A 12847-nucleotide genomic window follows, 5' to 3' on the forward strand; every position below is an offset into this window, starting at 1 on the left:
ACCAATCCCATCATGTCACACTGGTTTCATGCCCACAGGGGTTAAGAGGAGTGCATGCTTAGATAAGACAGATTAGATCCAACTTTAATGATTCTTCGGTGAAACATGAGCACAGCAGTGGCAACTTGTAAAAGAACACAGAAGCAGGGAGTTGTATAAATCCACTTTGTTGCCAAATCAAACACGTTTGGTTCTGGCAGGGTGCGCTCTCGGTCAGGTCAGGTTACTTTAATAATGGCTGCAGAAGGTGTCCTTGATGGTCGCTTACCGAGGAAGTTGTTCCATTCGGTGTCCAAGTCGGCCTGGTTGGCCAAACACCCACGCAGCACGTTCAGGCAGTAATTCCCGCAGGGCTTCAGGGCCACTTGGCCCGAGCAGTAGGGACAGTACAACATCTTCATGGACGCTCGCACACAGCTGGGAGACGCGCTGACCTGGAAGGGGCGGGGGGCGGTTAGCATAGTGTTATCATTTCACCACAGCAAAAACACTTATCCAAAACCGCCACAGACACATACTTAGACTGCAGTATAATCTAATCATTAATGAATCACTCACTGCAGTGGAAAAACATGCCATACCAGAGCAGTCAACGGGGTTTATGTTATCAGAGACACTGTAATGGAGACAGTTTTTCCAAGAAAGATATGAAACACAGAAGGGAGGGGTGGACGGAGCTTTCTGGAAAAACTGTCCGGTAGTAGACTGACTGATATAGCCTTTTTGGCTGGACCGCAGAGAGCCAGCCCTACAAACGTCTGATACTGTCTGATAAAGTCTGTTACTGACTGACTGAGCGATGAAGTGACACGATTGGTCGGCCGAGTGTTGGAGTTTCCACATTGGCCGTCGCTCTTTCAAAATGAAAAGGCGAGGAATAGTCCTTTATGCAAATGAGCCTGTTCAGCGCGACGCGTCCAGCTCACAAAACTAGGCGATCTAGTTCTAAAATGAAATAAGATTCAGCAGGGGCATCGCCTGTTTCTCACTTAAAATGTGTTCAGAAGTAGATTTTGGTGGATTGTTTAGACGGAATAACAGAAAGTTTATGAGCATGTTGTTTCCTGTTTGAAACGGCCAACAGAAAACCAGGGACCAATCACGCGCATTCCACGAGAGGGTACGTCATCGCTTGATCTGCCAATTGAGTGGAGCAGCGCGTCTCCTAGTGTCCTCGTCAGACCTGGTGGACATGTACCGCTGGATTTAACATTATAGACATGACCGCTGACTATCTGTATAACAATTTAGCCATTATACACAGATTACACACAGTCCAGCCATATTGTCTTGTTTTAGCTACACAAGCACCTCTCACTTACCATAGAAACTTTATTGACCACCTCTGGCATGAGCGTCAGGCCGCGCATGAAGGTACGCGCGGCGACAAAGGCCCGCGTCAGCTGGATGCGGAGCTTGCGGGGCACGTCGCCGAAGGGCTGCAGCTGCTCGGTGTGCCGGCTGACGCACTCCATGTAGGCGTCGCTGAACTCGTACTGCACGTTGACCAGCTGGAACATCCTCTCCAGGAGGTCGTTCCAGAAGTCCGACAGCGTAGAGTCCAGGTTGACGGCGGCGCTGCCGGAATTGTAGTACCGAGTCAGGGACTCGAAGAATTTCTTGAACAGCTCCGCGTTCTGCACGTACATCATGCCGTACGTCCGCACAAACATGTTGTGCAGTGAGACTTCTGCGTTTTTCAAAAGCTCACGGAAAAACTCTGCGGAGACAAGAAAGAAAGGAGGGGGGGATTAGGGTGATGACTAAAAGCTGAGGCTGCCAAAGAGACAGAACAAACAATTTGACATTGTTAACATTTCATGTCTGTCTACAGGGAGAGATTTATCTTAGAGATGTTACAAAGGAAATTGAGTTTGTATGATGGACTACATATTACTTGGGACATCATCTTTAACTCAATTCCTTGTGATTTCACTTGTTTGGGCACGGTAAATTCACACTTTGTAGGTATCCTGTTACAAAACGTAAGGCAACACACAAGCACATTGTGAGGTTTTCATCATGTTATCGCAAACAGATTCCAGCATGACCACAGTGTATGTAAATATCAAAATTATTGCGGTTGTCTGACAAAACGAATGTTTCAAAAGTGCAATATTGCTGCCAAAAGGCTGTATCGGGCACTTTCTGACTCTGCTGCTGCCACAGCTGGGAAATCAGAACGATGGTTATTCCATTTCACCCGTGCCCCGTGTCCTGACATTTTGAGTATCTCAACAGAAACAGCTTAAGCATAAAATCTTGGATGAAAGGCAGAGGAATGTATTGTGGGGAGGGGGGCTGTTGGAAATGAGGAGATGAGAGGAGTTGAAGCAGGAGGGGTGGAAGGTGGAGCCGGAGCATCTCTGTCAGGCTGAACGAGCGGCCGAGTATGGGAGCGACGGACTCGCCATTCAGCGGAGACGTCTCTCCACATCAAGCCGCTTCAAACTGACCACCATCAATGGCATTTTTCCGTTGTCACATTCCATTCGCCTTCCTTTCTCCCGGCTTGTCTTGGACTGTCCTTCAGAGGCATTTTCAATAGGATTACTGAATAATGCGACCCCCCCCCCCCCACACCCCTCCCGTATATGGACCTGTACCCCCCATCCAGCCCTGCAACTCCCTCCCCTCCGCTGCTTTCACTTCATCAGTTCCTTCAGAGAGCTCTCTTCACTAGAGACAGGGAACAATGACCTACTTCATCCTGAGGAATGTCCATCACCCCCCTCGCCGCTTTCCCCCACCCCCAATAATCCAGGCCCCCCTCTCCCATGGACACCCCCCCCCCCCCACCCCACCTCCAACTTTCTTAATCTGAACAAAATGAGAATTCCTTAGAGTCTCTGAAAAATGCTTCACCTTCAGTCTCGCGTGCATGCAAGCATACACTCACCCCCTTTCACTCATCTCTTCTTCTTTTTTTTTTATCCGCTCTCCGTCTCCCCCTCGCTGCTCTGTGCGCACAAAACTTGTGTCCCGCTGCAGTTTCTCTGGGTGCCCTCTGCTCGGCTTTGAAATGTAGAGTTCCCATGCTCTCACAGGGGGAGTCACTAAACGCTCCCTGCCACCAGTACACACACACACACACACACACACACACACACACACACACACACACACACACACACACACACACACACACACACACACACACACACACACCAAGTAGCGCTGTCACTTCCACTTCAGACTGACACACTAAAAAGAAAAAATGAGGTAGGGGAGGGGTGAGGGCGGCTTGGGGCGGGTTAAGTTGAGGGCTTTTTTAACTCCAAATCCCCACTGTGTCGCCAAGGATACCGGAAACACTGCAGCCCCCTCCATTTACCTCCCCGCCATCATCCCCCCCCCCCCCCCCCCCCCCCCGCCCCCTCATCCTCCTCCAACACACACGCATACACACACAAAGCCAGGGGAGAGGGCACCAAGTTCCACGCTCCATTGACAGAGATTAAAACAAAAGGGCCACCCCCCCACCCCTGGAATGTCATAGTAGCCACAAGTTTAAAGTCAGTGAAAGGAGACGGAGGAGGTGAAGAGGAGGAGGAGGAGGAGGAGGAGGAGGAGGAGGAGCAGGAAGAGGCACGGAGCAGGAGGACAACCCGAAACTTCTCTATTTCCTTTCTGCAGTTTATTAGAGCGGTAATGCCTATATGCTAAACAGATAAGCCCTGTAATGAGTTTGGACAAACCCACTGGTTAAAAAGAGAGCGGCCTGTGCGGGGTGTGTGTGAGCGTTGGCGGCGGGGATGGAGGGGGGGGGGGGGTGTTCTTTGGCCCAAGCCGAGGGTCTGAAGTATGAGCAGCATTACACAGGCATCTTGCATTGTCATTAAAAACAGTTTATGACACGCAGCCGCCTGCCAACAGGCCGAGGAGCTGAACACTCCCTCAGGATTTTTTCCATTAAAAAATGCGCCTGTCGCTCAGCCAATGGTCTGAGAGAATCTGGGTGAAAGGTTACGCTGGAAGAGAGAGTGTTCGCTGTAGCGAAATGCGAGGAAGAAGGACAAGTCCTGCCTCTGTGCGTCTTTTCCCCGCTCCCTCCCCTGTCATCATTTCCACATGTTGCAGAGAAGGCCCTAAATTATGAGCGATGATCTGAGGCCCAATCCATCACGGGAACAGAGGAGCTGACCGATCTCCTCCCACTCCTCCCTCCTACTTCCTCCTCCTACCAAGGAACTTCCCTCCCCTCTCTCCCCCCCTCCCAGCACCCCCCACCCGTGTCCCTATAAACTCTGCTCCTCCCAATCCCAGCCCAGGCAGTAATTGCATCCTATTTGTGCCAATTAGTCCCTGCGCTTCTCCCTTTTCTTACAGGATGGGATTCTGTCCCTCCTGCTGTTGGACTCCAGAGCTTCGGATGGATGTCTCTCTGTGTGTGTGTGTGTGTGTGTGTGTCTGGAGACAAGGGGCCTTAATCCAAGAGCTTAAATCCCAGACATAGGCTCGCTCTGCTGGATGGGGTCAATGCAATAGGACAGACAGGCTGAGGCCAGGACAAACACACACAGAGAGGGGAGAACTATTTCTGGCCCTGGTCTTAATTGGCCATGACTCCTAGCTCCAGGCGCATGATGAGAGCCTGCCTAATCACATACACTACTTCCTGAGTTTGTTAGTGTGCGAGTGCATGTTGTTGTGTCTGTCTCCATGTACAGTTGCAGCTGTGTTTACGCACACATGCGTCCCGCAGCAATTAGCAGACGTCATCGGCGTGACAGTCCTCTTCAGCGGCGGTATGTATACAATAGGCACTTCCTGTGACAGTTTCACCGAAGGGAAGTGGCTCCTTCAGGGTGTCTCGACGTGACAACGGGAGGAAACAATAGGACGGCAACCCGAGCCCTGTCACCGTATCCAGTGAGAGAGACGGTCTGATGTCCCAGGTGGAAGAGAGCACAGGAGGTCTTTGTAAAGAGATCCCACATCTAACAGTTCAGAGACAGCAGCAACCTGCCTACAGTGATGAGGGACGGGGGACGGGGGACAGGGGACGGGGGGGTTCACTGTCAGCTCGAAGACTGCCCCCTCTTGGTCAAACAGATGACCCTACAGTTATGACTTTTGCATGATCAGTCTGCTGTAATGATTGTGTTATGAAAACATTTTAAGTGGCAGTAAGTAGAATATTTTTGGCATCATTGGACAAATATTCCATAATAACCTTTCAGCATATTGTAATTCAAGTGTTCTGAGAAAAAAACAGACTTCTGCACCTCCTCATGACTCTGTTTTCAGGCTTTAGAATATCTAGCGGAAGACTTTGGCCAATCACAGGTCATTTCAGAGAGAGCGTTCCTATTGAGCGTTCCTATTGGCTGTGCTCTGGCTGGTGGGCGGTGCTTGGTATTTCCTCAACAGCTCTCAACATGGCTGCCAGGTAACAAACTTTCTCATTTTACAGCTAAACAGTACACTACAAGATGATTCTGTTAACATTTTACGTGAGAAATAGGCATTATAGTAACAGAATATTGATTCTTATTTGATCAGCGCTGCCTAGTTTGACCGTGATTGACAGCCGGCTCTCATAGACGGCAGACTCCAGATCAGCTCTGATTGGTTGTTTTCCTCCGGTCTGTGAAATCCTGCAGATGCCGTTAGGAGCACCGAAGGATACAGAGTCACATGATTTTTTCAGATTACCTGTCTCATGCACTACCGTCAGGATATAGTGATACATTTTATAAAAATGACTTCTTTTTTTTTTTAAATCATATTTGCTCCAATTCTACCCACTGCTGCTTTAAAGTTGGATCTTAGAAGAAAACCGCGTCCTAAAACAGTAACAATATTCAAGCAACAGTAGAAATATGATATATTACTGGTTTAAACTTTGACATCAGATTGAGAAAAAAAAACTCTCTCCGCTGAAGCCACAATGAAGTTTGACAGCAGATTTTTTATAGCTATGTGTAAAATTGTCAAGACAATTGTGGTTCCAGTATCAGTTTCTCAAAATCAAAGAGCTCCGTTTTAGTCTTGCCATTCTTCTCAGCAGGATCACATCCATTATTAAATGTGCAGACAATAAAAACTTCACCGCCTGTAGCCCCAACAGACCAAAGGCAAAGCAGCTACAAGAAATGTCAATGTATTTATTCAACCAGGAAATCGTTCTCTTTCTTACTGCAGCAAGAACTGCTACGTTGTCAGAAGTAAAAAAATATATATATATATATTAAAAGTACTAACTAAGGTAGATGTAGAAGGCCAAGTGAGGCATGGTTTAATTCATTTCAGATTATATGCGACTGTATAAGAAGAATTTTATTAAGAAATATTGCAAAATTTCCTAGTTAAATCAATAGACAAAATTATTATGTTCATAGACTGGGGGATAATTACGATATATAATTTGACGTAAAGGCAACCTGACAATTTTAAACAATGTAAAGCTGCAACGATCATTCTATTAATAGATTGACAGAAAATCTACAAATATTTTGAAAATCAAACAACCATTTAAAGGAACAGTGTGTTACATTCTGGGGGATCTATTAGCAGAAATGGAATATAATATTCATAACTATGTTTTCATTAGTGTATAATCACCTGAAACTAAGAATGGTTGTGGTTTTGTTAGCTTAGAATTTGCCCTTCGTAACTAAGTACGGAGCGGGGCCTCTCCACGGACTCCACCATGTTGCTCCGCCATGTTTCTACAGTAGCACAGAACGGACAAATCAAACACTGGCTCTAGAGAGAGCCTTTTTGTGTTTTTACATTGCCACGGTAGCTCTCCGACACTCTTGTGAAACTGCTTTAACGTGAGCTGCAGAGTGCAAAGCTGTGGTACCGCTAGACGCCGTCTGACTTCCGCTGCTCCTAAAGTAGTGTTATTATGGTATGGATGACCTCTGCACAAGGCGAACGGCATTACCGCAGTTTTGCACTCGGCGGCTCACGTTACCGCAGTCTTGGAAAGGGAGGAGTGAGGGGAGGGGTACTCAGTTGGTTGCAAACTGCAACCACACCACTAGATGCCACCAAATCCTACACACTGTACCTTTAAATAATTATTTAAGCAAAGATTCTACCACCATTACCATTACTACTATTCTTTTCACAATTTGTTGTCATTTTACAGACCAAATGATTGAGTGAGAAAATAATCTGTAGATTAATCGCTGAGAATAAATGTTAGTTGCAGCCCTAAAATAACGCCACAGAAAGCACCGGTTGAACTGTGTAAGAAAGCAGCGAGGACATGAGTGTGGAAGACAGAACCAAGCACAGATACATTAGAGAGATGCATGCAGTGATCGACATGATGAACAGCGAGACATTGTGTGTGATGGAAAGAGAAAGTAAGGTCTGAGTGTTTTTTAGGAGAGTGGGGCATGAGCTGGGGACAAAGGGCAGTAAGAGAGGAGGAAAAAGAGGGGCGGGACGGCTCGAGCAGCCACTGCATTCCGACACGTCACATTCCTGTTCACATCTGGCTGCAATACACACTCTCCTCGTTACTGACTATCCCTCGCTCCCTTTCACGGACACATAAGATCTGAAGGTCTCTGACCCGCATACGCACAGGAACACAAACGCATCAAACCACGCACATAACCGCCCTTAACAAGCAAAATCCCAAAGTATTCAGAGACTTGAAAATCAATCTTTTTCAAGTCCATCTGTTTTGCAGTCCTTCTCTTCCAGCAGAGCTGCTGTGGTGACACGGTCGGGTGGCTGAGGGCAGTCAAAGTTGCCCCGCTACCCTCGGTGACTCAGCACTGCCGCATGTTCCCATGCGCTCCCACCCTCAGAAAGGGAAACCCGATCCCAATATTTACAGGCATACACACATGTGCTCGCACACACAGAGGAACAGGAAGTACAGAGAAGACTAAATCTGAAGATGTGTGTGGTCCCGTCTGGAAAGTGTGCACGTCTCTCTGGAGAGAAAGGAAGCGGATAGTGGAGGGGGGCGGATGAGGCGGGGAGGGAGCTGAGACGTTGAGAGACAGGTGGACGGGCCAACGGACACAGACTGACTGTCTCCGCTCGGGGCAGTGCACTGGCAGGTGGGAGCGTCCGTCAAAAAATCATGCAACACAAGCGCTGCTTTGGGGACACTGGGCCGGAGGCACAACATAGTCTGAAAAGTGGCTGGTGTGCATGTACGTGTTTGTTTGTTCGGAGTGTGTTTGCTTACTGTCAAAGTGGTCGTGCCTCTGTCTGAAGGTGGATTGTAAGTTGGTGCTAAGCCTGGAGACGGGAGCTTTGATCTCCGTGTGGCTCTGCTGGCTCAGCTTCTCCTCCATCTCCACCGTGCAGCAGGAGAAACCCTGCGGACACACTTTCAACGGGGCTCCTGGAAGAGACGAGGAGAATGCACCGTTAAACACCATAGACACAGGAAAGGGGCATCACAATCACATCAATACAACATCAGTTATGTTAGAATAAAAAGAACACAACAGTAGGACTCTAAAGGCAATTTAAATACTTTAAGAGCCATTCAGAGTGTGTACACCTGCAGAGCGGCTTTGTGAGGGTTATATATTAATCAACTGAGCCAACTGGCTGACTTTAGTGGATATTTTACTTGCTCGAAACACACGTGTATATCGATCATTAACACAATACCTTTCAACTACTGAGTAACAACTTCACCCCTCACCAAATCAAATGCACCTTGGCTGTGAAAACCCCCTTAACTGCACTTAAGTGGATTAATTGCAACACTCAGCTCAGAGCAGTCTTTAGCCGGCCACTTTATGGAGCCTTGCTCTTATCCTGGCACTTCCCTGTCCTGATTGATAGTTCAGTGCTGTAGCTTTCTCTGAGTGCTGTGTCCTTCTGAAACACAGACTTTTAAGAGGAGAGGATTAGCTCCTCACCCACTTTGCTGGAGAGAACTCCAGCCATGTGAACATTGATGCAGATAAATGTAAAAAGGCTTTTTCTCCCTCTCTGATTTTGGCTTTGCGTCAACACAGGGTAGCATTCCAACAAACTGAAAAATGTATGTAAGAAAATGACAGTTCTGTCTGTTGTATCGTGATGATTTCCATGTGACCTCTGACTGTCACGTGATTCATTGTTGAATTGGTGATGCTCTCTTTTGTAATCTGTAAACAAACACTTTGGAAACAGCGGGGAAACAGTGTAAAGCTGCTCGCTTAAGTGGCCCTCACATGCCAGGAGAGATGTGAAGTGTTTTTCTGTTTTGGAGCTTCAGTGTAGTTGGAAAAATGTTCTGAAAAATGTAGACGAGAACTTCTAACTGTTTAAACATTTTCAAACAGATCTGCATTAGTGTTGGGCCGAGCCAAAAACCTCAACACAACCTACTCTCTGAGCTTTTACTCGAAACCATTATACAAAACCTAAATACTGGCTTTGATAAAACAGCGAATGCCAACTTTGTCGAAAGTGAGTTTAACGTCCAATTAAAAGGAGGGTCAGGAGAGGACGAATGCAAAGTCGCAGCTGCAATAATGTTTTGTTTTAAACGTGGCTGGTGGAATTCAGGCGAACACAGGGATCCTTTCAGTGCATCGAGGCACCAACGGCCTGTTTGGTTTTCCCCACCAGCTCGTGCTCACTGACTCGAGGCCTGTGTGCATGCACAGGTCACTGCTGCTTGCGGGACTTCCATGTTATACATGGACTGGAGCTTTAATATTACCAGTAATGTTTTACAGCATTTATTTATCCCAGACCATAGACTGTATATAAGAAGTGGACATAGTTTTTGCGACGTCACCCATTGGTTTGTGGACTACGGTTTTGAAGCCTCGAGTTTTGCGTTATGGCCGTCACCATCTTGTTTTTTTGCAAACCAGAAGTGATATGAGTGGGTGGAGTTAAGTACAATCGATGCTGAATAAGACATTTTCAGGCAACCAAAAATATACAATTGACTTTCATGAAGTGAAAACACACGGTGAAAGGGTTAAAGTTGTAAGACGAAAACTCGGACAACTCCCAAACAGAACAACGCCGTGGTAGCGACCTGTCAATCACAAGGTAGCCACGCCCTAAAGCATATCCTCATTTATGGTCAATTTCACTCTAAATGGGATCATAGTTTACTAAATGAACATCCTGCTGTATTGAAGAAGACTTGAAACTAGTGATTGAGACCATGAACTCATGTTTACAATGTTTACTGAGGTAATAAATCAAGTGAGAAGTAGGCTCATTTTCTCATAGACTTTTATACAATCAGACTTCTTTTTGCAACCAGAGGAGTCGCCCCCTGCTGGTTATTAGAGAGAATGCAAGTTTAAGGCACTTCAGCATTGGCTTCACCTCTCAGATCCCGGAGGTAGCCCACTGTCCCAGACTAACTGAGCCTAAAGAGATAATGCTGACTCTCGTTTCCAAATTGGTATGTGCAGAGAAATGTGTTATATATGTTTCCTTTGTATGAATTGTGAACTAAACAGGTGTAAGCGGTATCTTGTAACTTCTATAACCAATATCAATAATAGTGAATTTCTTAATTTTCGCATTCCTTATTTTCTTCTGAACAGTTGTGAATTGTTTCATGTGTAGGATCTGGCGGCATCTAGCAGTGACGCCGCAGATTGCAACCAACTGAAACTTCTCCCGTGTGCCAAGCCTTTAGGAGAAATACTGTGGCAGACGCAAAAAGGTGAATGTTCCTCTCTAGAGCCAGTGTTTGGTTTGTGTGTTCTGGACTATTGTAGAAACATGGCGGCCAGCTCCGTGAAGAGGACCCGCTCCCTATGCAGATATAAACAGCTCATTGTAGGCTAATGAAAACATGATTCTTATTTTCAGGTGATTATACACTAAAGAATACATACTTATTAATATTATATTCCATTTCTACCAATAGATCCCCCTAAATGCTACACGCTGTTCCTTTAAAACATTAATTATTTCACCATGAAAAAAATGCAACTTCCTCTAAGTGACAACAAAACTACAAGCCTCTTCATGCTATTTATTGGTGAATGGATTTGGTAAAGCTTACTGCCTTTTCTCACTTGTATTCCAGCTCTGTTAGTGTTAAGCATGAACTAACTTTCTGTTCCATTATTTATTGGGTTGAATGTTGCTTTACTATTTTTGGTTCAGGTTGTTACAGTTCTCTGGTTTGATCATCAGTATACAACTGTGGGGTTGCGTCTGAAATTCCATACTAACATGCTATTTAGTACGCTAAAACAGTATGTGAGACATTTTAATATGTCTGAAACCTTAGTATGAAACCAATAGTACGCAAAAGTGCATACTATTTCCGGTGAAATATTACAGTATGCAATGCTGGACACTACGGCGGCATAAATATCCCGCAATGCAATCCGGTAGTAACGACAACGTTCATAACAGACGATGACGGACAGAACAATTTAACTGTAAATATAAGATTTCACTTTGCTAGGCGTAATATATATTTAAAATCAATTCAGACTTTGATTCTCACAAACTGTCGTTTTCGTCACATGAGGTTGGCGTGGGTTACCATGGTTACAGAGGCTCTCAGGAAGTGACATCGTAAACTACTGCTCAGTGCGTCCGAAAAGATACACACTACTGTTTATTCACACAAAAGTATGTTGAACGACAGTACACTTATTGAGTATGTAGTGCATAGTATGATTTCGGACGAAGCCCGGGATTTTCCACCACTTTCACTGCTGGTTGCCATGTTTAATATATCGCCATAACAACCTGAGCCATATGGATTTGCTTTTCTGTGACATCTCAAGGTTGTTTTCATTCTTTTGGTGCATGTACTGTAATAGAAACGCCCATTGACCTCTATTAGAAAAACAAGACTTATGTGAATTATTTTACATGTGTATAGATAAAGAAAAAAAACAGTTTCCTACAGCTTTAAGAGTCTGACGTGTGCTGGTAGAACTATGACGCTAATCACACTGAACAGACCATCTCAGTTTTGCCTCAGCACACTGAACATCAAACTGAACAGCACATGTTTTGCTCATCTTAAATGGTAGCTAAGATGTTGAAAAATTATCTGCTGGGTCAGAAGTGACTCAGAAGAGAGCAATACAATCATCTAAACAGGGCACTAGAGGGAGGGATGCACCCTGGCGCCACAAACTGGACCCCTCCGTCTGGGATCAAGTCCAAATAAGCCTCAAGTCACTCCTTCTCTCACAGTCCTCTCCCCAAACTCATCTCTCTCTCCCCCTCCAACTCTCACCCATTCCACCAGACCCCCTCCGTTATGCATATGCACACTCGCACACACTCACACTCACACATACCCAGGCACAGTTGGCAGCCCCTACCTAAACATATTCACACATCACATCACTGCTCAACACATGGCTCTTTGTACCAGCGTGATTGGAGGTACAGGGAGCAGCACACACACACACACACACACACACACACACACACACAGACTGGACTTTTTAGGTGAAACAGCCATCCAGTCTCTCCTCCAGCGGGGCCCCCTGCTTGCCCACAGCACCGGCGTACAATCAAAAGGGCTATATCCACATGGAAAATAGCCCTAGTTACCAAAGTACACAAATAAAAGTGAGATGGTCAATATTTCACAGGAATGTCTGTACAAATGTCACATTGTTAGCTCAAAGGATTAAGTCTCTGAAAAGTGAAGATTCTTAGCTAATGCATACTTTGTGAAAACATTTTGGCAGCCAATTTCTCAAACCGCTGGGAGAAGAAACGGCCCCGCTGGAACACAAGAGAGCGAACGGTTAACAAGAACCGTTAGATCCCATAAAAATCAGCATCATGCTGGATTTTGTGTGACATGTTTCCTGCCTTCACTATTTAACAATAAGCTTGGTCAGTGGATGTCATCTTTCTGCCATCGCTGCTGGCATGAATAGTCTTTGTGTGATGGGTGAACTGGCTCTCA

At 45.9% G+C, this 12847-nt stretch overlaps 1 protein-coding gene across 2 annotated transcripts in view; it reads right to left on the bottom strand.

Moving 5' to 3' along the window:
- The window catches only part of gpc4 (glypican 4), a 42346-nt gene that overhangs the window by 6620 nt on the left and 22879 nt on the right, over positions 1 to 12847 (bottom strand). For both annotated transcript variants that reach the window (XM_037780906.1, XM_037780905.1), the window contains exons 2-4: positions 8165 to 8323; positions 1323 to 1720; positions 269 to 434 (exon numbers count right to left, since the gene is read on the bottom strand). In XM_037780906.1, the coding sequence (XP_037636834.1) occupies positions 269 to 434; positions 1323 to 1720; positions 8165 to 8323 (723 nt within the window). The remainder of the gene's footprint in view (positions 1 to 268; positions 435 to 1322; positions 1721 to 8164; positions 8324 to 12847) is intronic.

Source organism: Sebastes umbrosus, chromosome 9, assembly GCF_015220745.1.
Source record: "Sebastes umbrosus isolate fSebUmb1 chromosome 9, fSebUmb1.pri, whole genome shotgun sequence".
NCBI classification, from domain to species: domain Eukaryota; kingdom Metazoa; phylum Chordata; class Actinopteri; order Perciformes; family Sebastidae; genus Sebastes; species Sebastes umbrosus.